At 40.6% G+C, this 27,738-nt stretch overlaps 1 protein-coding gene across 1 annotated transcript; it reads right to left on the bottom strand.

Moving 5' to 3' along the window:
- Positions 1-16,440: 16,440 nt before the first annotated feature.
- CCN3 (cellular communication network factor 3) lies at positions 16,441-24,536 on the bottom strand. Its single transcript, XM_017882832.1, has 5 exons — positions 24,223-24,536; positions 23,868-24,093; positions 22,531-22,782; positions 21,486-21,700; positions 16,441-17,965 (listed from the first exon to the last, which is right to left on the bottom strand). The coding sequence occupies exons 1-5, from the start codon at positions 24,304-24,306 to the stop codon at positions 17,669-17,671; spliced, it is 1,074 nt and encodes a 357-aa protein (XP_017738321.1). The 5' UTR covers positions 24,307-24,536; the 3' UTR covers positions 16,441-17,668.
- Positions 24,537-27,738: the final 3,202 nt, after the last annotated feature.

The raw sequence follows: 27,738 nt of genomic DNA, 5'->3' as shown, positions 1-27,738 counted from the left end.
CATTTTCATGTCTGTCTTTCTCTTGGCTTCAGGACCTCATGATCTCTTGATTTACCTACTTTTCAAGCAGTTTCTTATCTTCTTAACTGGCTCATTTCTGTTTGTAGACTTAATAGTGAGGATTGTAGTCCTCCAGGGCTCAATCAATTAAATACTCTTCTTCTCTACCCCATCTACGCTAATTTCCTTGTTAACTTCATCTGGTCTCATGGCTTTAGATACCATTTATGCACAATTGGCCCTCCATATGCATGGATTTCACATCCATGGATTCAACCAATAGTAGATAAAAAATATTTTAAGAATTGTGTCTGTATTCAACATGCACAGACTTTTTTTCTTGTATTATTCCCTAAGCAATACAGTTTATCAACTATTTACATAGAATTCACATTGTTTTATGTATTACAAATGATCTAGAGATGATTTAAAGTATAGTACATGAGAGGATGTGTGTAGGTTATATGCCAATACCATGTAATTTTACATAAGGGACTTGAGCATCTGCAGATTTTGGTATGTAAGGGGGGTCCTGGAACCAATCCTTCACAAATGCTGAGGACCACCTGTACTAATTATAACCCACATTTAAAATCTTCACCCTAGAACTTTCTCCTGAACTCCAGACTCAGAGATCTAACTATTTATCTAATAATATCCCTATCATAACATGCTCAAAAGTGAACTCTTGACACACCCCTACAAGGAAATTTGCTCTTATCCCAGTCTTCCTCATCACAAGTTCAAACTACAAGTTGCCTGAAGCAAAACCCTTGAATTCATCCTTGATCTTCACTTTTCCTCACACCTCATATCTAATATGTCAGTAGATCCTCTTCTAACAACAAATCCTACACCTCTCACCACCTCCACTATTACCCCATGCATCTCTCACCTGGTTAATTGCAGTATCCTCATAATAGGTCTTTCTACTTCCATCTTTGCTTCTATGGGATATATTCTCAATAGGACAGCCAGAACAATGCTTTTCATAAATGTCATATGACATGTCACTCTTCTACTCAAAATTCTTTAATATCATATTTCACTCAGCATAAAAGCCAAATTCCATGCAGTGTCCCACAGGACTTTTTTCATCTTGCTCCATTTATCTCTCTGATTTATTACTCCCCTTTCTCCCTGTGGCTCACTTTGCCCCAGGCACAAGAACACCCTTGTGATCCTCCTGCCTCAGGGCCTTAACATTTGCTGTTTCGTCTGCTTTGATTACTGTCTCACACATCCCTATGAGTTGCTCCTTCACCCTCTCACTGAAGCCTTTCTTTGCCACCCTTTTAACAGTAACAATTCTCTCTGTTCCTGTATTAGTTTCTTAGGGCTGTCTTAACACAGTACCACAAACTGTGTGGCTTAAAACAACAGAAATTTATTCCTTAACAGTTCTGGAGGCAAACCAGCTGACATCAAGGTGTCATCAAGACCATGGTCCTCTGAGAATCCTTTCTTTCCTCCTCCCAGCTTGAATATGGCCAGCAATCTTTGGCATTCCTTGGCTTGCAGCTGCATCACTCCAGTCTCTTTCTCTGTCATCGGATGGGACTCTCCCAGGGTCTGTCTTCATGTGGCATTTCATCTTCTTATGAGGACACAAGTCATACCGGATTAGGGCCTACCTAATGACCTCTTCCTAACTTGATTACATCTTCAAAGATCATATTTCCAAATAATATTGCATTAACAGGTACAAGGAACTAGTTCTTCAATATTTTTGGGGGAAATGCAATCCAATCTACAACATTTTTTAAAACTCATTATTCCCTGTCCCGCTTCTGCCTTGAAATATTCTAACAGTAGTTACTATCATTTGATTTACAAAACCTATTATTTATATATTATGTTACTAACTATAAATATAAGCTCCACAAAGACAGAGAGGTCTTTAACTGCTGTCTTAGTCTGGGTGGTTGTAACAGAATATCAGATACTGGGTCACTTAAACAACAAACATTTATTTTCCACAATCTGAAGGCTGGGAAGGCAGGGTGCTGGCAGTCTGGTATCTTGTGAGGGCCGTCTTGCTGCTTTGTAGATATCCAGCTTGTTGTAATCTTGCATGGCAGAAGGATGGAGATGAAGTAAGTTCCAGCCTGTCTCTTCTTAGACACTAATTCTGTCATGAGGACTCCACCCTCAATACCTCATTATTTCCCAAAGGCTCCATCTCCAAATGCCATCCCACCGGAGACTAGAATTTCAACATTTCAACATTAAATTTTGAGGGGATACAGCACTTGGTCCAGAGCAACTGTCTTCTACATTGCTGTGACTGTGGCACTTCGAACAGTGTCTGGAACATGCTAAATAGTTGTATTAATGTTAGTGACTGAATATTGATGTGTCTTTTGCAGTGATTTTCCAGTTGCCTTAAAATTTGGGGGAGGGAAAGGGGCAGTTGTATGTGCAGATTGAAAGAGCATATACATTCTGTCTTCTCATGCAGGGGTTAACAAACGGTTGCTAACGGGCTGAATTTGGCTTGCTATCTGCTTTTGTAAGTACAATTTTATTGGAATGCAGCCTTTCTCATTTGTTTACATATTGTTTAATGCTGCTTTTGTGCTATAACGGAAGAATTGAATAGTTTCAACAGAGACCATATGGCTCACAAAGCCTAAAATATTTACTGTCTGGCCCTTTACAGAGAAAGTAAGTGTGCCAACTCGTGTTCTTTTCTGCTTTCATAAGTTTAACTGTGGGGATTGTTGATGATTAACAGCAGATCAGATTTAAAAATTAATAAATGTTTCTGAAGTGAAATAAAATGAAGCAAGAGATGGCTTTCAGCAACTCAGTTAATTTAGACCACTGGGTGTCTCTCTTTCCTAAACTTTACAAGTAGATGTTCAACCAGCCATCAGCCAACTGGGGCTGTGACATACCAGACAAATATTGACAGTTGCTAAGGCAACTGGGATAAAGTATTGGCCAGAGGATAATATAGGCGCCAATTGTGCATGCCATGTTTCTCACACAGGGAGACACAAAGAGAGAAAATGAATGAAAAATATATTTCAAGATCTCTCTTCAACTGTAGTGTAAGAGCAACTCACAGTCGATGTTTAACTTAACCCCTCTATCCTCCTCTTTCAATTTTTCTGGAAATTACACTTTGGGGACTTGGAGGCTCTTAAGTCAGTTAACATGCATCACAACAGGGAAATCTGTTTGGGCATCAATTCTTTTTTCCAGTTGTCTCTGGCATTTACTTTTCCAAGTTGTATTGTAAGACCCAACTGGAAGGCCTTTTTTTCTTTTAGCTTGGTTGATTGTGTCACAAAAGTGGTCTCGGCAACATCTCTTTTCAGAGATTTCTTATTCACCATTGAAATAATTAGACTGCTTTCTTTCTCTGCTTCCTGCAACATGGTATGAGGGAATTTTTATCTGTGGTTAAAATTGAGCTTTGGCCATTGGTTAAACTTGGGTTTTTGCCATTTTGCGAGTGCAAGGCTTTCCAACCGTGGCATTATTGACATTTTGGAGCAGATAATTTCTTGCTGTGGAGGGCTGTCTTGTGTAGGATATTTAGAATTATCCCTAGCCTTTACCCACCAGATGCCAGTGGCAGTCCTCCCTCAGTTTGCTATGATCAAAAATGTCTCCAGATATTACTAAATGTTGTCTGGGGACTAAAATTATCTCTGGTTCAGAATGCTATACTAGTAAATTCTAAAGCTCCTATTCTTCAGATTGTTCTTCAAATATCCTCAAGTAGAGATAGAGTTTCAGCACACCACCGGAAGAAACGGAAAACATTAGACTTGTCCAAATTGTAAAGGAGAACCTCAGTTTTTCACAAAGTTGAGCAGTCCAGAAATTAAAGATATTGATTAATCCAGAGAGACCAGTTAACAGAAACTGCTTTCACTAAGTGAGATATAAAAGATCTCCCAGAGGATATTTTGGTGTCCTCTTCTGCATGGAACGTTTAGAAATTCTGCTACTTGAAATCTCTTGGATAGTGAGAAGTCATTCACTATGCTCTCTGAACATGCCCATGCTTTGCTGTTCCAAAGCTTTTTCAATGAGTGACTTTGGCTCTCTGAGTTTGGAGCAGATGGGACTGATTATGGCATGGCATCTAGGAAACTTCTACATCTGACATTTTTCTTCTAGAAAACCATCAGCCTATTCACAGCCCTTGTGAACTGCCTAGTCTTTAAGTCTCCCCTTGAAGTCTGAGTAATTCCACTTTCCCCACTGGACAGGAGGGGCTGGCTGAGGTCATTATGACGATTTATAAGCAGCATGTTGGGCTGTAACTCCCAAAGGAACTTGAAATATTGATTTTATGCATGTCATGCTAAAGATTGAGCAGTTGTAATCTTGCTTTGTATATTACTTCTTGAAGACTTTAAACAAGATGGCTTTGCCACCAGTGTAGCTGACACATTCTAGTTAATCTTTGTAAAAAGAGTTTGACATGTTTAAATGAGCTCATCCAAAAAGCATCAGTTATCCTTCTGGATATTGAGAATAAATTGAAATGAAACATGATTTAGAGAGCATAGAATGCTCACCCTCATTTCTTAATTTTTCTTGGGTAGGTCAGTCATCTGCAAAGTGAGTTATCATTTGTAAACTCTGTGAAAGTGTGTTAGATAACGTATTTTCTATGCCTTATAGTACAGAGAAATGGGTACACTCTCGGTCCATGATGACGGATTAATGTCTATTTAATGAATATTGTATTCTGTAAGTTATCTAATGAAGACTGCTTAAAAGCTTTCTAGAAAAGGGCAAAAGTCACACAACCAGGAGGAGGCCTTTCTATTCCTTTGAAAAAGTGAGATAGTTAAAGGTTTAAGTTGTTCGTGGGAAACATGGCTGATGGTTCAAATGAACTTATTATATGTTATCTCTTTTGAGCTTACAGATTGCATGTTTTTCTCTCAAATGCCAGAAGCATTAATGAAAATGTAAGCATTTTTAAGGTACCTTAACAAATAAAATGGGCAGAAATATCCATGCTCGGTGGGTAGTTTTGAACGTTGAATGAGATAAAGCACGTAAAAATGTTTGAAATGGAACTTAACCTAGTTAGAACTGGAGAAACCTATCAAAATGGAGGAGAGTCAATCAGGCCTAAGAAAAGGTCATGTGCCCCTCCTTCAATAATTCTAGGATCCTTGTTTCCCCAAAGGGTGAAGTCAACGTCATGCTGAAACGAGACATTTCATTTTTCATGATACCAGAATAGATTGTATTTTTTGGTTTCGGTTTATTTTTTGAGGAAAAGTCAATCCTTGCCCTGAGGTTTTCTCTCTTTTTAGGTAAACTTTTGAAATCAGCTGAACCTCTTTATGACAAAAGATGAAATTCAAAACATTTACTTTCTGCTTCATCCACAGGAATCTCTTCTAGCACTGTCCTCATAAGTCAAACAGAACCAAGTAGAGTGGAACCTCCATTAACTCAGGCCAATGCCTGAGGCACCTGGGTTTCTAGAGGTTAAGGCTTTATGGGGAAGGCAGAGTTATCTGAGAAAATGGATTGGACATTGGAGTGGAGAATTTGAAAGAGGGTTGTGTGAACCAAATAAAAGAATATTAAGGAAATGTATAGAATTCATATAGGATACCTTTCTTTTAAGGATTTCCTTTCCTAGTGAGCCACAAAGGAATGAGTAAGTTGGACAAAGTTAACCTCTCCTCCTATTACCACATACTGTTCTTTTGAGATCTACCCTACTTTATCCTTCACTTGTTCCCATCATAGCCCAGGAGATATTTGGCATGAGGAAGAAAGGTAAGATGGTTCTCAAGGGAGATATAGTGTGTTATGTCACTCTTGTGGTGATATAATTGGGAGAGCTAAGTTCCCCTATTTTCTCTCTCACTCTACTGTAAATTGCCAAATGAAGGTATCACAAGTATTGGGGTAATGACAGCAGGTTAGAGACCCAGAATCTGATAATGGCAGCAGAGGAGTTCTCTCCAGGCTGGAGGAAAAATACAATTGAATTCTTCCAATATCCTTCAGAATTTAACAATGACTATCTTCTGTGATAGGAAAGGAGGACATTGTCATGTTTGACTTTCAAAAGTGCTCAGTAATGTTAGGTTATTACTTCTCAGATGATATACTACATCTTTGTGGAATTAAGTATGAGGATCTTAGACATCAAGATCCTTGGGCATTTTGCATATCGCCTTTATGGGAATAACCTTACACATGCTGGTTGCTTAATAAATATTGTCTTTTAAAATTAAATCAGGATACAGAGAAGTTTGCCCACAGAAACTTTTACCTTCTTAGCACCACAAAGAATACTTGTAAGAGGAGTTACTCTCTGAAGCATTTGATATGATCCACAAAGAACGGAAACATATCCAAAACCAAGATATATATCTTATCTGCCACTTGTCATTTATTCTTTCAGTTAAATGATCCACATTGCTTGCTCATTTTTGCATATGGTCAAATTTTTAAAAATCTAGCTATAATATTTTAGTCTCCGCATCACAGTTAGGGTACTTAAGCATTATAGAGAAAATGTCTACAAGATAACAAATATTGACTCTTCCTGATTATTGCTTCTTTAATCATTCAGGGGGTTAGGTCTAGAATGCCAAATGGGCTTTTTCAAATAGCAGCCATCTGGACGATCAAAATTTTAAATTTATATTCAAACCTCTTAGGGTTGTGTAGGCAGCTTGTGACCCCAAATAGTAACTTAATTCAATGAGGATTTAGAATTTGCAAACTGCTTTTACAACATTTTCCCATAGAGTTGAAGAGGTTACTGCCTTCCTTAAACTACTATGGGTTTAATCCTGAACAAAATTAAAAATCTGATGGCAAAGACAGACCTGTAATTCACAATGATGTGAGAGTCCTTTGTTATTCAGGCAAAGGCAAAGAGAATAAACAGTATCAATTAAAATAATGCTGGTCTTAAGTTTAACAACTCAAGTAAATGATCCAGTTCCCACAACTTGATGGACAAGTTGGAAGAAAGAGAGTCAACCTAGCTGGCCAAGCTCAAGAAGATGGAAGGGGCAAATTGGGGAGATCATGGCTGAAAGATATACATCAGAAATTGTGCCAGGGTAGGGTTAGGAATAGGAATCAATAGAAACAATGTACACTGAGGCACAGAACCAAAAGGAGAAGTGCTGAGAACCAGGAAAAGGAATGTGGAGTCCTTGATGGGAGGAAGTATGAACTCTGTACAGATTTCTGAGATGAATGTTATTGGAACTTTTTACACTTCTAGCATCAGCTTTACAAAGGCATATTTTGTTTTTAGAAAAAGTAGGGGCCGGGCGCGGTGGCTCAAGCCTGTAATCCCAGCACTTTGGGAGGCTGAGGCGGGTGGATCACGAGGTCAGGAGATCGAGACCCTCCTGGCTAACACGGTGAAACCCCGTCTCTACTAAAATACAAAAAACTAGCCGGGCGCGGTGGCGGGCGCCTGTAGTCCCAGCTACTCGGAGGCTGAGGCGGGAGAATGGCGGGAACCCGGGAGGCGGAGCTTGCAGTGAGCCGAGATCGCGCCACTGCACTCCAGCCTGGGCGACACAGCTAGACTCCGTCTCAAAAAAAAAAAAAAAAAAAAAAAAAAAAAGAAAAGGAGGAAATAGTAGTCATAAAGTTCTAGTTCTCATTTGTTCATCTAATTAATACCTTTATCCACCCTTCTAATTTCTCCACTTAACATCCTTCTAGTTTTTCATTAATTTATTCCTCTTTTTAATCTAACGTTTGTTGAGTGCTTATTTTGTGCGGAGTATTGTTTGACATTTTGTAGAGATGTGAAGGGTTAAACACACCCCATAAGGTATTATCTGTGACCTATAATACGGACTATGATAATTTCAGATCGAGCATGAAGCTGCTTGATGTACTCTATTATTGATGGATCAAGATTCTTTCTTAGTTGTCGTTATCTAGAGATTTCGCCTATGTTTGCCTTCTACCTCTCAAGTTTAAGGATGATCCCAAAGATGACTTTCCAAGCTTGATGAAGGCAGTCGTGATGGTTTATCCTAGAAAAGAGGCCATCAGTGAGCACACAGAGCAGGTTCAATGTCATCCAGTGGACCAATGGCCTGGGGAGTGCCTGTGCTTTCCAAAAACCTTTGAAGAAAAGAAAGCAAGGCATTGATACATTGGAGAGAGAGAAGAGAGGGGAAGACAAACATGAAAATTTTGGAAACAAAGAAACACCTTTTTAATATTAATCTAGGTGGTCCATGGCGAGTTGTATTGTTACCAACCCTTTAAAACATTCTCATGTAGCTAGCCGGGAATTCTGAAATAGTGCAAACATGTAAATAGGCTTTTATTCTTTAGAAGATGCAAATCCTGAGCAATTTAGAATTTGGCCAAGTACCTATAAAAATCTCTAGATGACAGTTCATTTCTAGGCTTACTAGAAGCCCATGTACAAAATGCTATATACACCTAGCTAGCCAACGTGGGGTTGAGGGCTCCTAGCAGAAATCAGGGGGCCTTGGCTGTTACTATATTATTTGGAGTGAGACTGTAAAGTCCAGGGACATCCAAGTCAAACAACGCCATTTTTCCCCCTCAGAATACGATAGGATACCTTCTCTGCACATTTGCAAAGTTAGTCTTCAAATAAGAGATAACACAGAACTAATGAGTAGATGGAAACTGAAGAAAAAGGTGTGTGACTTATGAGATTTGAGGATCTTGTAAATTCACAACCCACTTACATAGAATTGAAGAAATGTATAAATCAAAACAAAGTTTTGTGAGGAAAAAAATGCCCGTTAAAAGGTAGGGTTTTGTGTCATTAAGAAGGGCCATGGAAAATAATTCTTGGACCTGGTGTTTAGTCTAACCTTGAGCAGTGTGTACTGCATTAACCATCTTGGAGTGTACTGAAGTTCAACAGTTTTGTTAAAGAATCTGTGTCCAACATTGGAAGAATGTATCTGTGATGAGCAATGCAATATGACAAGAGGTGTGTGGTCAGACTTTGGACATGCCCAAGTTTTAACTGAGTGAAGGTATTAACTAATATATTTTTTCTCAGGTACATTGTACAGATTGATTTTTAAAATGTTAGTGAGGCTTTACCAAATGGATGAATTGTTTTTAATAGATCAAATGGGCAATAACTAGTTAGTAACTTGGGTTACAAACAAATTGTTTGACTGAAATGACCTGTTAAAAAAATAATCTGACCAATTCAATGAATCAGTCTATGCTTTACATTTATAGAAGCACCTTGATATCTCATCTGAGCAGACTGCCAAAGCAAATGGTCCCATAAAAAGAGAAGTAAAATTTGTTCATTGGATTTATTTTTTCTTTGCCTGCCTGCCTTCCTTCTTTCCTTCCTTCCTTCCTTCCTTCCTTCCTTCCTTCCTTCCTTCCTTCCTTCCTTCCTTCCTTCCTTTCTCTCTCTCTCTTTCTCTCTCTTTCTTTCTTGAGATAAAGTCACGCTCTGTTGCCCATACTGGAGTGCAGTGGTGTGATTTTGGCTCACTGCAACCTCCACCTCCTGGGTTCAAGCAATCCTCATGCCTCAGCCTCCTGAGTAGCTCACATTACAGGTGCGTACCACCATGCCCAGCTAATTTTTGTATTTTTGGTAGAGATGGGATTTCACCATTTTGGCCAGGCTAGTCTTGAACTCCTGGCCTCAAATGGTCTGCCCGCCTCAGCCTCCCAAAGTGTTGGGATTAGAGGAGTGAGCCACCACACCTGGTTGGACATGGTTTTAACGACTGGCTTCATAGTTGGCTTTTCTACGTCTCTACCATTTTCTGGGATGTTGTGTAGATACAATTGTAATTAATATTTTCATTGCTGATTTGTCACTCCTTGCCTAGAGAGACCAGGATGAATCTGAAGGCTATGGTGGTTATTTTCTAATCCAAAAACCAGAAGCAGTACTACTACAATGAGGTGAGCCTTTAGAATGATCATTATAGTAAAAGAGAAAAAGAGGAGGAGGGGCACCACAAGCTCTTGGGAGCTGTGGTGTGTCATGCTGCTAAGAGTTTGGGCTGTAGAGTCAGGCACCCCTGAGTTGGAATCTGTTCCAGTCTCATCAATAAATGAGGCAATAGTACTCATCTTGTACTTGTAGGAAAAATAGGTTTATAAAAATGATACGACACATAGTAGATACCCTGTAAGTGTTAATATAGATGGGACCACAGAAGTGCTGAAGTCAACATCCTCATTTTGTGGACATAGAAGCCCAGAAGCTAAGCAACTTGGACATGGCTTGGTTCTTTGACTCCAAGTTCAGTGTTTGCCAATATGTTCTGCTACCACGTTTTGCCTTGGTTGAAGAGGTAGGGTGGGGATTGGGAAAAACTTAGTAAATATAAATAGCATTTCATGGTGGGTGGATCTTGAACAATAAAAATGATTTCAAAAGATGAAGTTAAAGGAAGGAAGACACTCCAGGTAGATAATATAGTACCAAGAAGGATATGGGCACAATATAACTTGAGCCTTTCTGTCAAAGGGAAAAAGAGCACTACATGATGTTTCTGACTACACTGTTGAACATAGGCTTGGGGATTAGATGGTTCTCGTAATGAATGAGGTCTTACAGGGGAGATCTCTGAAACCTCTAACTTTCTGTGTACTTCTGGAATTGTCCAGGTGTGTATTTAGTAGGTATAAGAGATTCTCCTTCCCCATGGTTGTTGCAGAGAGACCTACATAATTATCTGACCTTCACATGAGAAATTGGCATCTGAGGAGGCTTCAGATGAGGAGCTGGCTTACAGGAAGGGGTCTGAAATGCTTCAGACTCAGCTCTAGGGATCTTCTCTGGAATTTGGGGGCACCAATAGTGGGGCTCAATTCTAAGGAGTCCACTCCTATGAGCATAAAGTGGTAAGCGGAAAGGCAAAAAACAAACGACACCACCAAAAACAAAACAAAAAACAACAACAACTACAACAAAGAAAAAAACCAAACCTAGATAATTCAGTCCAGAGAATCAAGGTTGAAAGAAAAACTCATACAACCCACCAGAATATAAGCTTTAGGAGGGCAAAGACTGTATTTGCCTTGTTCACTGCTTTATTCCCAGTTCCAGTGAATGACTTGGAATGTGGTAGATGATCACTACATTTTTGTTGAATTGATCAATTACTTACTTAATACAGAAAGGAAAGACCACTACCTTAATTTCAGGGGCCAGTGAAAAGCTCAGGACCATATTCCTAACAGTTCTTGGTCACAAAATTTTTGGCCTAAGTCAACGGTTTTCCTTGGCAAAAGATTAACATATGGTCCCCATGCATCCTGTTGGAGAAGTTCCTTAGGTGGTGACCAATATGCAGGCACAAATCCTTTACAGCTTAGTAGCTGGTCATTCATTCATTCATTCTTTCAAGTTTCTTGTGCGATCATTACTTGTTTCTCCAAATGGAGTACAGGTAACCCAGAATATAGGCAAAAAGGCAGAGTAGATATGCACATTTTGGATTCAGAATGTGAGGATTCAGATTCTGGCTTTACCACATAATAGGTTTATGATGCCATGCAAGCTATTTTTCTTTCTAAAGCTTCATTTTCCTCATCTGTAATTTTGAGATAAAATAGTACTGACCTCAAAGGATTGCTATAAGAATTAAAGCAAATCAAGTAATCTATGTACAGCACTTTGCATAGTGTCTAGTACCTAATAAGCTTGATAAATGTCAGTTTTTTCCTCTTCCTCCATTTCCTCCTTTTTCATCTTTTTTTTTTTCTAAATTTCGTATATTCTAAAATAAACACTGGATTTTTTTTTTTCAATTCTGGAAGTGATATGAGTGTTCCAATTGATGATGTGTCCTGGGTCAATTGGCAGAATTTTAAAATTTCTTTTTGATATGTACATTAATAGTATACCTTACAATCGATGGCACCTAAATTGAGAGAGAATTTGGAATCTTTTTTTATTATTACTGCTAATTTGACTACATGAAATATGCAAGAAGATGCAAGAGGCCTCAGTGTAAACATGGTTCGTTTTTCTGGAGTATCAATTTTACTTGAAGATTTGGTGGGGAAAGTTGAATAATCGACTAAGAAGAAGTCAAAATTACTTGCATTTTAGGAGAAAATGTGAGAAGCTATTGAAACTTTGGCCTGAAATATTGGGTTTTTGCTGCTAGATGGTTAGATAATAAGTGTTCAGTCTGTTTAGCTGTTTGGAATACTGTGCTCAACAACCTTGAGAAGCACTGTGTAAAACAGTGGTGAGAAAACTAGACAAGGTCCTTGCTTTCATGGAGCTTAGGGTTTAGTGGGAAACACACATGCAAACAAGTAACAGAGATATGGTGTTTCAGCTGCTATGATAGTAATTGTTACAAAGAGCAGCTGGGTACAAAAGAGGGTTGGTCAGGCCTGTTGTAGTCAAAAGGGTGCTGGTGAAGAAGGCTTCTTAGGGAAGGTGAACTTAAAGTGGATTCTTGAACCATGAAATGAAATTTGAGTAGATAACATGGCACAGTCAATATGATCCTTGTGGTCTTTATCCTCTTTTCTGGGGACTGTGATTTTCTACAAATTACTGGGGAAGAGTGCCACTGCTCAACTTTCAGAGGAGCTAGAATGCCCACTTACTGGCATCTCCTGTATCAAAGTCCTCCCAGGATCTTGTAGGTGGCCTTGCTTCAGCAGGACAAACCTGGGTCAGCTTGGAGCATACTGACCCATATTTAACCCAAGCTAAGAACTTTGTAACTTCTTCCAAACTTCTGATTCTATGCTACAAGCAGAGTCTGGTTCTCAGATTTGGCTAATAAAATATAAGTCCAAGCCACATTTTCTGCTTGGATTATAAAATATTTGTTGCCAAGTTCCTTCCAGTAGGACCTGTGGGCTGTTCATTCTGTGAAACCTTGTCATTTGAATGGAATTGTATACTGGGCTGAAATTCAGACCTTTGTTTTTTTGTCCTAAGGAGAAAGACACACATTCTTTAGGAAGACTGGTACAACATTGCCATCCTTACCCTTTGCATCTCCTGATTATCCCCAGAACAGCTGGCTTAATGTAACAGTAATTCACGGTCCTCAGCTGGAAGGCTGCAGATAATCCTTCATTATTCAGAGTTTAGCAAGTGCCAGCGGCATTATTGAAGTAGTAATTGAATTTTGTGAACCCTCTGTGGTCCAGACAACATAAGAATGCCTGCAAGAACTGTGCAGTGTGGTTAAGATGAATACATTTCCAACAATATTGGATCGTCAAACTAAACCCTATAGTCCATAGCCAAAAGGACATACTGTTTTGATGATTTGACTTGTGATGTTGAACATTTTGGAGTGAAACCCATTTGGAAACATGACAACATGTACCTACAAGGAAGACATTGTGAGGGAAATCTAGTACTGCCCAGAAATCTCCATCAAAGCTTCATTGACAATCTCATCAAGTGCAGATATGTATGTAACAAATTAGCTCTTTGTATAGTTAAAGATGTTCTTACCTCATTGTTGAATTGAATCTTTGTGTGGAAAAAGAAGAGAAAAATCTCCAAGTAATTTTCAATGAAATGTGAGTTATCACTACACCAGCAATTAAGTGCTTTCAAAATTTGACATTCACAGAATGATCTCAACCGTCTCACTACTTTGCAATGCTGTTACTAAAAGAGAACATTTATAGTTTGGGAAAATAGCACAAAAATGAAACTGTTGGAATTGTTTTGGTTGCTGAAAATACACTTGGCCTCAGCGTCTGTGGCACTGTGTAAAGGAAAGAGCTTTGGCTCTGAGCTCAGACAGACCCTGAGTTTGAATCCTAGCTCCTTCATTTACTGTGTCCTTAATAGGTCATTAACTTCTTTGAGTTTCTTCATCTTTCCATGTAAAAATGAGGTCAATAATGTCTTTGAACTTTAAATGTTTGGCTCTACGAAATACTTATATCAACATCTGCCATTTGGAGACCTACTGTGTGCCAGGCACAGTCAAGCGCTTATGAATATATATTATAATACTATGAGGTTGATATTTAGGGTGACCAACTTCTCCCAGTTTGCCTGGGACTGCCCTGATTTTATAACTGAAAAGTCCTGACTCCTGAAACAAGATAAACTGGAGGAGTTGGTCACCCTCTCCATATGTGGTCTCATGTTACAGATGTGAAAACTGAGTTCCAGCGGCTGTGCAGAGTGCCTGGTATCCCATAGCTGGGAAAGAGTAAGCCTGGCATTCAGACCCAGGCTTGGATAATTCTCAAGCCTGTGCTCTTTCTGCAGGCCTAAACTCTGCTCAGTCAATGTTTCTTGCCTTGCTGTATTACTAGAACATTGTGAAATTTGCAAGTATTTGTACATCAGACCACATTTTCTGACTGCCTTTAATTATAACTTCGGAAATGCATGTGTGTGTATTTATGTAAGTGGGAGAGCTCTCCAGGTGATAGTGATAATGAAAATGATAGCCTAACATTTTTTTCAAAGACCATTCTGCCTTCTGCCAATGCAGAGACCATTCATTCATATATTTATTCATTCATTCAACAGGTATGCGCAGTGAGGTCTTACTGTGTGTCAGGGACTTGGGCAGATACAGAGGACTAAAATGCTGGCCTCAAGATACTCATAATGGGGTTATAGAGTATCAGTTGTAAATACTGTGAGAACTTTGATGATAGAGGCAAGTCCTGATACTCTTGCCCCTGCAAATACATCATCTCCCACCTCTCTTCCCATTCTGTACTCTAGCTTCATGGATCGTCCTTAATACTCCCTGACACTGTTTTGTTTTGTTTTGTTTTACAGTAGATGTTACATCTCACTGGAAGATTCTTTCTCTTTTGAAATGTCACCTCTTTAGAAAGAATTTCCTTGCCTCAAGCTAAATTAGCCACCCAGAAGTTTTCTATGTTATCACCCTGTTTTGATGATCTTCACAGATTTATTTATGCATTATTTGGAATTTACCTTCTTTGTTTGCTGCTTTTTTGCCTGCCTTTCCCAACAGCATTATGTAAATTTTTGGAAGAAGAGAGAATGTGTTTATTTTTATTGTTTATTTTACTCATGGCTGTGTTCCCAGGATCTAAAACAATGCTAGGCACACAGAAGCAATCAGTAAGTAGTTTTTGAATGAACGAAGTGAATGACTTAACAAATGCTTTGGCTGCTGGAAGGAGCAGCTATGTCTATATGAGTAAATAGAACTGCAAGGAGAACTATGCCAGAAGGGACATAAGTCAGCCTTAATTTTGTTTTCTGGTGATAAAGGTAGTATATCCTCAGTTTAAAAAAAAAGTTGGTAAAGAAGTGACAAAAAAGAACAAAAATGAGACTAGCCTGATGTGATCACTAATCAGATTTTGTCACACGTTCTGTCCTAGGTCTCTTTTGATTCATGTTCATAGATACTTTTGAACAAAACCAAATCACTCTTTTCCTAGTTTCATGCCATTCTGGGGTATATTTTCATATATCTTTTCTTATATTCTCAGCTTGAAGATTGCTTTGTTTTTCATCCTAATGGATGAAAGATAGATCATCTTTGCCAGGATCCATGTGTTAGCAAGTAGAAAGTAAAAGGACTTTGGTTTGAATTCTAGATCCACCAGTTTCTTTTAACTTTTTTTTTTTTTTTTTTGGTTTCCTCATCCATAACATGGGTACATGAAGAATGCCTACTTCATAGAGCTATTGTGCCAGTTAAACAACATAATGCAAGTACAGCTCTTAGCACAATGTTGTTGAGCAATACATGTTTGCTGTCCTTGAAAATTTCATGTGAATAAACTCCTAAAAGGCAAAGTTTCTTTCTAATCCATCTTAAAGGACAAACAGAAACTAGCTAAAGAGAGGGGCAGGAAGGAGGGGGCAGACCCCGGAAGTGAAGTTGGTAATAGTAAAACTCTTATAAAAAGATCTTTCCTTACAAATTATAGAACTTGAGAGCCACACTGTATCAGCAAGAAGCTTCCAAACACAAAACTTCTATTACCTGTGACTCTGCCCACTGGGCAGCCCAGTTTGTCATGCAACTCCCCATGATCAATGGAAATATGCTTTTCTGGGTACTTGGTAAGATAATACTGATCAAGAAAGTGCTGGCCATTTAAGCTGTGCAGTTGGGAGGATGGGATGCCCTTTGATTAGATAAGGAAGTCACAGAGCTGAATTTTGTTTGGTCAGATAACAAGTTTAAATTTCAGTATATAGAGATGTCTAGTGGGTTGTCCAGAAAAAAGAGATCAGGGCTTGAGATGAGGGTCTGAGTAAGTAGTGTGGAGGCTAGTTGAGGCTGTGATGGTGAGAAACATCTAACTCAGTAATATTGAGTTGTCTTTTGTTTCCCTTCTGATAAGAAGTCGTAAGCTCATCCAGAAATACTCATTTTGCTTTCAATAGATGCTATTGATTGATGTCTCATTTAATTCATACATTTAAATTTTATTTTCAGTAAACAACAATGTTCAACTTTTATGCCCCAAAGTAACAGAGTCGCACAGCAATAAAATCATGTTTATTTAGTGATGTCTGACAAGTAGAGAAACTAAACGTAATATTTTACAAAATGTACAATTTATATTTTTATAAATACTTTAAAAGAGAGAAGTGGAACACGTGTGGTGGCATTAAAAGAATGTCTCGATTTAATTTTGCAGCCTACCTTGTAGGCTGACAAACCAGATACACGTATGTATACACATCTATCTTGATCATGAGTTTTCATAATTATGGCCCAAGGATAAGTCTTGGGCATGTCTACAATAATTCCAAACTCCCATAAAATATGTGGTCTCTCACCACCAGCCATGTTGATTTTGCTCTTTTTTTCTCAAAATTCCACAAAATGCACATTTGAAACAGCCATCAGAGGATGTAAGCAAGTGTTTTGGACCTCAGTTTACTCATCAGTGAGATGAGATAATCCTTGCTAATACGATCTGTTTCTGCTAAATTAAAAAACTTGGGGGCCTCAGCCGCTTCCAATATGTAAATATCTGAGGGCTGTGAGGGACCAGTCATCTTTGTATTGGGAGTTTTCTGTTTAGCTTCTTTCTATTGGAAAGGAGTCAATGTGTCTTAAACGGAGAAAGTTTATGACACAAGTCCACTTAGCCAACATATCATTACTGTAGATAAAACATGTTTCCTAGTGTAAAACTAAACAGAAAATTAATAGTCATCTCTGAACATCATGTTGAAGAGCTGTATGTTTCCTTGGATCTGGAGCTTAGAAGTTCAGAGCTGGTTTACCCAAAAAGGGAGCCAGTAGAGAATCTTCCCATCAAACCTCAATATATGGTTGAAACACTTGTACAACGACATGTTCAGTATGATTCTAGACTTCACTGAGTCATTATAGTGACATTTTCTTGGAATTGCACTAGTGCACAACAAAATATAATGAGTGCGATGTGATACAGTCTACAAAGTAAATTATATACCTGTTTTCTTAAATTTATACAAATTTGCATCTGTAATAAAACCACAGGAAAGTAAGTCATTCCTAAGCCATATCCTGAGCTTACCTTGATTCCAAGTTTACAGTTAATTACATTTTTTGTTAAATAAAAAGATAGCTATAAAGGTCCTTATATGATCACATTAGGAAAATACATAGGATTCAAGGATGAAATTGTGATTCTTCATTACTTTTCTTATATTCCTTTGATGGTGGGTGGTGCAGCAGCTACAGGTGCTCTGTAGGTGTGCTTCTTGAGTGACAGGTTACATTTTCCCTCTGGTAGTCTTCAGCTCCAGCTCCTGGAGGAAGGCCTCATTATTCTTAGGACAGTTGGTGTGACAGGTGCAGGTCCCAATGACCATCACTGGTTTCTTGACTATTTGCCCTGGGGAGCACTGAAACTCTGCCTGGATGGTTTTGGTATTGTGGGGAGTGCAGCACCGGCCATCACTGCAGACCCCACAGAACCTGGGCTTGTAGGTGTGCAGGCTGGTGCAGTTTTTGAATTGCAGGTGGATGGCTTTGAGTGATTTCTTGGTGCGGAGACACTTTTTTCCTTTCTAAGAAAGAAAAAAGAAGTGATGTTTTGAATGGCTACTATTCCTCTGAGGGACAATTTTAGAGTATGGAATTACCTGCTAGTTGCCCACCCAATATCTGTTGGTCTTTCTTCTTTGCTATCAGAACATTAATTTTGCTTGAGAAATATAGCCAGCTAAAAGTATTTGCTTCCACAGCCTATCTGGGACTTGGGGTAACTTTGTGGCAAAGTTCTGGCCAAGGATACGTAAGCCAAGGGAATCTGGGAAATCCTTTGTCCTTTGAGTAGGTACAATTCTTTATTGTTCCTATATGCATTTTCCTTTCTTCCTGGAATGTGAACACCTTGCCTAATTGTACATAATGGTCTTTTGACATTGAGGACATGAGCATGAAGGTGAAAGCATATGTATAATAACAAAACCTGTCTTTTAAGACACTGTAACATGCTTTGGTGTCAAATGCATTTTAGCCAAATGCATTTTTACACGTGATACTGTTTGGCTCTCTGTGTTCCCACCCAAATCTCATCTCATATTGTAATTGCCATGTGTGAGAGGAGGGGCCTGCTGGGAGGTAATTAGATCATGGGGGCAGATTTTTCCCTTCCTGTTCTCGTGGTAGTGAGTTCTCACAAGATCTGATGGTTTAAAAGCATGGCACTTCCCCCTCTCACTGTCTCTCTCTCTTTCTCTCTCTCTCTCTCTCTCTCTCTCTCTCTCTCTCTCTCTCTCTCTCTCTCTCTCATGCTGCCATGTAAGATGTGCTTTGCTTCCCCTTCACCTACTACCGTGATTGTAAGTTTCCTGAGGTTTCCCCAGCCATGTGTAACTGTAAGTCAGTTAAACATCTTTTCTTTATAAATTACCCAGTCTCAGGTAGTTCTTTACAGCAGTATGAAAATGGACTAATACAATGTCTTATAAACAGAGTGGGTATAAATCTGGCATTATTTTGTTTCCAACACTCTTCAGACATTAACTCAACCTTTTTTTTTTTTTTTGAGACGGAGTCTGGCTCTGTCGCCCAGGCTGGAGTGCGGTGGCCGGATCTCAGCTCACTGCAAGCTCCGCCTCCCAGGTTCACGCCATTCTCCTGCCTCCGCCTCCCAAGTAGCTGGGACTACAGGCGCCCGCCTCGTCGCCTGGCTAGTTTTTTGTATTCTTTAGTAGAGACGGGGTTTCACCGTACTAGCTAGGATGGTCTCGATCTCCTGACCTTGTGATCCGCCCGTCTCGGCCTCCCAAAGTGCTGGGATTACAGGCTTGAGCCACCGCGCCCGGCCAACTCAACCTTTTTAACAGTATTCATTCATACAAGGAATAATCATTCATAGAAAGAACAATTGCCCATTTTACAGATGAAGAAACTGAGTCTCAAAGACCTAAAGGGATCAGAAAACATCTAATATTTGAATTTGTCTGATACAAAGCCCATTCTTTCTATTACATGATGACCTCAGGACATTTCAAGACATGGAATTTGCATGAAGGCAAATAAAGTGGAAAATGTATTCAAGATTGTATTAGTAATGATAAATGAAGAGGCCTAATATTGATAATTCAGCAAAGAATTGACTATGTTTTATTTCTTACTTATATTTCTTCATCTACTAATTTCCTACAGTTATCCACTGTTCGCCTTCATAGGCATGACCCACAGCTTGTGGGGTGATTAGATGTGGAATTATCTTAAATCAGTGACTCTCAAACTTCAGTGCACATCAGAATCATCTAGAGGATTTCTTAAAACAAGCGGTTGGACCTTACACCATAGTTTTGGATTCAGTACATCTGATATGGGACCCACACCATAAATTTGCATTTTAACAACTTCTTAGATGATGCTGCTGGTGTGGGGAACACACTTTAAGAACCACTGTCTTAGATTTAAGAATCTCTTGGAGACAAGGAAGTAATGTTTGGTGTTCTAGTACAACTTTTATAAAATATGTATACTATAAATAAACATCTTTAAAATAACATATCCAAGTATTAAAGATGCAAATTATAAGAAAAAATACAAATTTTGCAAAAAGACACAATAGAAAAAGCCACATCTTGGAGGTATTAAATAGAAACATCTTATTTAATAAAGAAGTTGCTGTGCCATTGAAAATATTTAAGGACTTCTTGTTTCTTACTTTTTTGTATTTAATATTTAGCATGTATTCCTGTCAGTACCCACAAAATGGTACAGGATAACAACATTCCTGTGTGTGTGTATATGTTTGTATGTGAGACTACTTATGTGAGTGAACCTATATGACTATGTCAGATGTATGTTTGAATTCCCCTGAGTGTGGAGAAGTGCATCTCCTAGGATATAATTTTAGGGATAAGGTGTTTCTAGGTGTTCTTTCTAAACTGGTGGAAGAAACATAAAGTTAGGATGGACCTCAAAAAATTAGATAGCTAAGCAGCCATATAACTAATGCAACCACTATGGACTCTTATTTTACCAGTAAATAGAAATCATAAGTAATGGTGGCTACTATTAACAGAGTACTTAATCTATACCCAGCATTTTGCGGATTCATTCTATTTAATCACTATGACAACTTAAGGTAGGTACTTTCAGCAGCCTCATTATGTGGGAGAAGGAATTGAGGCTGAGAAGTTAAGAAAATTGCCCAAGATTACATAGCTAGTTCATGTGGAAAGACAGAATTTGAAGCCAAGCTGTCTGGCTCCACAGTTATCCTCTTACGCACTAGATGATATTGCTTCAGTGTCAAGATACGTAAATCTTGAATTGCTAAGGACTGTTTTATTTTAGTCTTAGGTTTGTATAAGGATCCATATAATGGTTCAAATTGGGTATTGTATTTATCTGATATAGGGCTCTGGTAACAAGGCCTGTGATGTCATCAGCAACCAATCAGAGCTTCTGATCTGCACATCTCACATTCAGTGTTAACATACTGAGTTGATATAATTCCAGCAAAAAAAATAAAAAGATACGTGCTGTTTTATTTGGCACATATTGCCTTATGCTGGCAAATGTATTATTTCCACTAGGTTTTTAAAAATACCAACAATAATTCCCAGACAGTCACTGGCTTATTTATCAACAGTTGTTTATCATGTACACAGTATGTGCCAGGTAGAGACCTGAGGACTGAGAGGTAAGACCCACATGGCCTCTACCCATACATATTGAACCTGACCAGTAAAGAGAACTGAGGTCAGAACTGACCACTCTAGAATCAGTGGTGCTTGACAACTGGGTAGCCAGTTTTCTCCAGGAATGGAATGGGATTTGCTAGACCGTTCTCCATTGGGAAAAGCATTATAGTTGTCTGGCCCCTCTCCCTCTTTACCTGAGGGTGTACTGTGAGTTGCCTGGAGTATTTCAATATGTTAAAGAGAAAAAAGAAGATAGGCTGGCTTCAGGAACCCCACTGCCTTTTCTCTGGGGTTGACTCCCAGTTACAGCTGCTCTCTCTGTCACAGAGTGACACAGTGACTTTCTGAAGCCCAGGCTACAAGGAGACAAGGCCATTACCTTCAGGATGGGAAGTTTCCTCCAGGCTCCTACCTTATCTGTTGGCTGCTCCGGCTCTTGTTCACAGGGCCGCACCATGCAGAGCCGAGTCTGTTTCAGCATCTCACACTGACGGTTCCTATTGGTGACCCGGGTGGAGAACCCCATACCACAGCTCTTAGAGCATGCCGTCCACTCTGTGGTCTGTTCAATGCAGTTGACACTTGAGTCAGAGACTTCTACTCCTAGGGTGGCTTCTGGTCTGTAAGCTATGGGATGTATAAATAAAGACAGCCATATTGGGTAAAATGTGAGGATTGGAAAGTGGTCCTTTTCAGCCATTATTAGAAAGTGGGTCTCATTCAACTCTGTACCTATTAAACACCCATGCTCCCAGGACACAGAACTGAATTTATTTATTTATTTATTTCTGGCATGACTGATAATGTCTGCCCTCAGCAATAGTATACAATTCTGAATACTGCTAATGTAAGTAATCTGGCTAATGAATGGCTTCTAAAATAATCCTCTACTGTCTCTTGAGATTTTTTAAAAAACTACTTCATTGATAAGAGAAAACAAAAAGAAGAATCAAAAAAAAGGTCCTGAAGTGCCATCTGAGCCTTACTACAGCATGTAGAAAGATGATGCTTTTCAGTGACACCTGTCCAGGGATGAGTAGCCTTCTTTAAGGAGGTTAATCATGAGACAGCCTAGGTAGTGTACAGGATCGAGAAAAGAAAGAGGATTTAAAATTTTGTCTTTGTAGTGCTAATGAGGGTCAAGTGGGATGGATTAAAATACAAGTAGTAGTCATCCACTAAGACAAAAATAAGACGAAAGAGTGAATTTGGGAGGTCCTCTTTAGGAGCAATTGCAGCAAACTTCTATAACTTAGTTTGAGTTTATAAATATGTTTGATCTAATGTCTACAAATGTGTTTGATCTCAAGTGTTTGATCTCAGTGGGCAACCTGAAATCCACAACTGAATGGCCAGAAACAGGCCAATTTCTCTTTTCAAATCCAAGAGATTGCAAATTCTTCATGTTTGTATTTACCCTCTAGTATGACCAGCCCTAGGTATACTGAGTTTCTCACCTGCAAGGGTGAGGCCTCCCAGTGAATCCTCCTCATCTGGGCCACAGATCCACTTTTCACAGCACTCCCCAGGCACCTCAACTTTTCTTGGAGCTGGGCAGTTAGGCTCGGGCAGTAGCACGTCCAGCTGACAGCGAGGCACACAACCAATCTGCCCATCTCTGCAGGTGCACTGGAATTTGCAGCTTGGCTGAAATTTCTCTCCACTGCGGTAGATGACCCCATCGAACACACAGTTATCTCCCTCTACCGCTAGAATATTGGGGAAGCAAAGAGGACAGCAAAGAGGAAGAGCAAAAACAAGAACACAATACAGTGAAGAAGCTATGTAAGATTTGGAGGACATGTTCCAAAACCCAAGTCCTTTTCCAGTTCCGGCGATCCGGTTTCTCATGTATCTACCATAGAGTGATGTCCTCGTGGAGGCCTCTCAGAGCAAGAGAAAACCTTCAAGATCATCTAGTCTTACCACTCATTTTATGGATGAGGAAAGAGGTGTGCAACTGTGAAGTAATGTCCCCAAGGCCCCCTGGCCATTGTTCCCAATGTTCAGTCATTTTGCAAGAACCTCCTTAGAGTTTCCTACTCCAGCAGCTTAGACTTGAAAAGAGAAAAAGTGTACTCTATGTTTTCCAACAGGTTAGCTGATCAAATTGGGAAGGGCATTAAGATTCCTTGACACTCAAGCATAATAAATCATCAGTAGCTTAGAGAGAAAAGTAAAAGCCCTGCTGTCCAGAAAGGAAGGGACGATCTCCAACTACAATGTTGTACCGTGTGAAAAATTTATCCCCGATTGATTATGTTTTAGAAGCCTGGATTGGCTAGTTGCCTGCATTTTATTTTACTTGCAGTCAGAGAAGGGTTTACATAGTTGTCCCAGGAGACTAGCAGTTGCTTTGGTTCAAATGGGACAATTACAGGTGTGAAAACAAACCTGCTGGATTTTCCCCAACTGCAGTTTGGGAAACTGTGAGTGTGTGAGTAAACCCGAGCTTCCATCAGCCCCAAGTGGCCCCCTAGAAATGTCCGAAGGAAATGACTTCACTGGCCCTTAACTCTGCCTGGCTCCCCCTCTGCTTAGATTCTTGTCTAGGAAGCCAAGTGAGGAATGCCTTTCACCCCCAGGGCAGGTTTCCTTTCTGGCTCTGGCGTTCCCCAAAGCCCCAAGTACTCCCCACACCATGCCTGACACACAGTAAGTGCTCTATACATGTCACTTATTGCATTATTATTATTTGCTTATCACCCTCTGGGAAGGGGAGGATAAAAGAGAAGGGAGGGAGCAGCTTCAGTTAGCTGCAGAAGAGGTCAAACAGCGGAGGGGGCTGGATTACCCATGCAGATGCCAGTCTGGTTGCTGGGGTCCGCGCTGCGGTCACAGTAGAGGCCACTGCTCTCGTCGCATGGCTCCAGATCTGAGCAGCTCTCGCCACGCTGGCGGGCGCACACCAGACAGCAGGAGCAGCCGTCCAGCACCGCGCGCACCCCGGGGGCGCAGGTCGGCGGCGTCGCGGGGCACTGGCCCGGGCACTGGGGAGGGCAGCGCTGAGTCGCAGCGACCTGAAGGCAGGCAAGACAAGAAGGAGAAACCACTCAGCTGGGGTAGAAGACACAGAGAGCCCGGTGACCAAATGGGGGCCACCCAGGAAGGCAAAGTAACTTGGGGCATCTTAAGGGTGTGCCACTTACCTGTCCCAGGAGATGGAGAAGAAGGAAGGTCAGGCAGAGGCACTGCTTTCGGAGACAAAAGCTCGTGCTCTGCACACTCTGCATGCTCAGGCTTTCTCCTCTCGCTTTTACCAAACGAGACTTTCTTCGCTGTAGATTGGCACCGCTCGCTTTCCCCCTGGTCCCGCGCTTGCGGATCACGCCCAGCACCACCAGCACAGGTTTTATAGCGCGCTCCTGGGACGCGCGCAAGCCGGTTGGCTGCAGTGCAGGGAGGAGGGGGGAGATCGGCTGGGTGGGGAAGTGGAACGAACCCCGGGGTTGCCATGGCAATTGGCCGTGGGTGCTGCTCTCCTTAGGGCGCGGCGCCGGGGCCTGCGTGTGCCTGTGTGTGGCGACTGGCTTTTCCCAGAGCGTAGGGAGGGGCTGGGTGGAGTTCCGAGGCCAGGACCCAGGGCTCGCTCGAGCGCGTGGGAAGGAAACGCCCGTTTCCTCCTGGAAGTTGCTTCGCCTTCTCCCAGGACGAAGACACCACCACTCCCCACCATCCTCCTCCACCCTGACCACTCCAACCAGGGCTGCAAGCGTGGGGTCCCCTTATGGGATGCCTGCAGTTTGGGGCCATCTGCGGGGGATTGGCAGAAGGCCCAGGGGTTTAGTCATGAGGGAAGCACATGCAAGTTTGTCACCGTTTAGGGCACTCATTGAATGTGTTGAGACGGAGGGGAGAGAAGCAAGGAAGGAAAGGAGAGAAAGAGGAGAAAGACAAAAGTGTGTGTGTATGTGTGTGTGTGTGTATGTGTGTATTGGGGAGAGGGGTGTGGCAGGGGGAAGGGAACCTAGAAAAAAATCGCTATGTCAGGAGTGGGGGATGCTATTGGCCAAATGGCAAAATTCTTTTGACTCTAATCCTTCTAGCTTCCCTGAGTCTTAAGCCCCAAGATCCACAGGTTTGTTAGAAATAAAAGTAAAACACACACACACACACACACACACACACACGAAAACATAATAAAATAAAACAAATATTGGCAGAAGAAAGCCTTGAAGCACCTGCTGTAGCCGATCAAATGTGAGATGGCACACCTGAAAGTCCAGAAACCTTTGAGAGTTTCCTAAGTGGGTTCAGTTCAGCCACCATCACCAGCATCAAAACCTCCTCCAGCCAGGGAAGAAGTGAGGAAGGAACTAACTTGACTTGGCTGACCCTTCAGCAAATCAAATCCCTCTCCCACCGAACATCTGCTTCCAAAAAATGATTGCTGGGGCATGCTTGTCATCTCTCATGGGAAAGAGAGGGCAGTTTTACTGCTCCAAAGGTGACATTGCTTGAAGGATTTAGAACAATTTCCCCCCATACTTCAACATTGCTGCTGCCCCTAGGAGAACTATGCCCAGCTCTTTTGAGGATAGCTACTTTGGAAAAAAAAAAAAAAAAAAAAACAGAAAACAAAATCACTTTTAAGGAAAATTATACAGGCCTGTGATGTAATTCCAGAGTTTAAAAAGAAACAAATGGCCTCTACCTCATCTGTCCCCAGCATGAAGGAAATGAAAGGCAGCTTGCGGAAGGGGCCAGGTCTGCCTCTGCAACACCCACAGACGATGAGGTCACCTCAAGCCCCTTCTAGATAATTCTCTCGGCAGCCTGAAATCGCTACGACACACTTCCAAGCCTCCAATAGTTCTGCTCTCTTCGAGGTAAATGAGACTGAGTAGTACTCCAAGTTAACTAGAGATGAAACAGTTCATTTGCACTCTTGAGTAGGACATTTACATACTCTTCAAATTGACGGGCTTTGGAGGGTGTAGGGTGAGAGAAGGGAGAGGATCAGGAAAAATAACTAATGGGTACCAGGCTTAATACCTGGGTGATGAAATAATCTGTGCGACAAACGTCCATGACACACATTAACCTGTGTAAACAAACCTGCACATTTACCCCTGAACTTGAAATAAAAGTTTAAGAAAAAGATAAAAGAAAAAACAAACAAATGGATAGGTTTTATGAGCCATTTGGCCTAATGATGCCTCCACCTGGCTGTACATCAGAATCAACCAGCATGTATTTTGTTAAAAATACAGATTCCTGAGCCCTACTCTTGACCCACTCAGTAGGATTCTCTGGTGGTAGCTCTTGGTAGATAGCATTTTAATGTACTTTGAAATGGAGCAACTAGAAGCACTGCCAATGGGAAGGCAGAGAGCATTGGCCAAGTGTTCCAAGCATGAACAGAATGAGATAGAACAAGGAGAAATTGGCAACGTGGAGATTGGGCTAGCTCTTCTTGGAAAGCGTGGGGTGGGGGTGGTAAGAGGGAAAATGTATCTTTAAGACAAGGATTAACATATCAAGAAGTCACTACAAATGTAACACTGCTACTCAGTTTTGATTGCAAGAGATGGAAACCAAACTTGAACTAGTTTTCGCAAAAGAGGACTTTACTGGAAGGATGCTGTGATGTTTCACATAGTGATAGCACGGGAATGGTGCAGGGAGGCCTCAGAGGCAACTGGGATCTAGAGAGAGGAGGGCCAACAGTATTACTTCCACATAAGCAAAAATGGTCCTTCCAATCTTCTTACTTTATGACCTTATCACCACAGAAGGAATGTCCCTCTCTCTTAGGCCCAACTTCAAAAGTTTCAGGAATGAAATTGGATGGGTTCACCCTGTACTAATCAATGGGGACAAGGAAGGTGAAGTATGGGGATTAGCTAGAACCTCATGGTTGGAATGGAGAGAAAAGCAGTTCTCTTGGGAAGAAAGGACGGTTCCTTAAAAAGAAAGCAAGCTTGGCGAGCAAAACAATACATATCCACTCCATCATCTGCTGTAAATGCTGTAGGATGAGGCTTTTCATCTTAAAACAATTGTAAATTGAAAGTGAAACCATCTGATGATAATCATGTCATGTCATGCTTCACTGCCTCCAGCGCATAGTCTCTGAAATCCTTTATGCCGGGATAGATGTTATCCGCAGTGCAGGCCTGGGATGCCGAGCTTATCTCTTTGATCTCATTACTCATTGGATAATCATTATAGTCACACCATTTAATGATGGGGATATGGTTGGAGAAATGTGTCCTTGGGTGATTTCATTGTTGGGTGAACATCATAGAGTGTAGTTACACAGATGTGGATGGTGTAGCCTACTACACACCTAGCCTGTATGATACAGCCCTATTGCTCCTAGGCTACAAACCTTTGCAGAATATACTGTACTGAGTACTGTAGGCAACTGTAATACAATGGTAAGTATTTGTGATTTAAACATATCTAAGCATAGAAAAGGTACAGTAAAAATATGGTATAAAAGATAAAAAATTGTCCACCTGTATACGACACTTACGGTGAATGGAGCTTGCAGTGGGTGTCAGTGAGTCAGTGGTGAGTGAATGTGAAGGCCTTGGACATAACTGTACACTACTATAGCCTTTATAAACACTACACTTAGGCTAAGCTAAATTTATTCAAAAATTTTCTTTTACAATGATAAATTAACTTTAACATATTATAATTTTTTACTACATAAA

This window comes from Rhinopithecus bieti, unplaced genomic scaffold (assembly GCF_001698545.2).
Source record: "Rhinopithecus bieti isolate Rb0 unplaced genomic scaffold, ASM169854v2 scaffold_788, whole genome shotgun sequence".
NCBI lineage: Eukaryota > Metazoa > Chordata > Mammalia > Primates > Cercopithecidae > Rhinopithecus > Rhinopithecus bieti.
This window is presented reverse-complemented; position numbering and strand designations above follow the sequence as displayed.

Excerpts from the sequence above, each read along its gene's own strand:
- CCN3 (XM_017882832.1), bottom strand. The coding sequence starts at position 24,306 with ATGCAGAGTGTGCAGAGCACGAGCTTTTGTCTCCGAAAGCAGTGCCTC. Across the intron at positions 22,783-23,867 it reads CCAGACTGGCATCTGCATGG|CGGTAGAGGGAGATAACTGT; the intron begins GTAATCCAGCCC and ends CCAATATTCTAG. Across the intron at positions 21,701-22,530 it reads GGGAGGCCTCACCCTTGCAG|CTTACAGACCAGAAGCCACC; the intron begins GTGAGAAACTCA and ends TACATCCCATAG.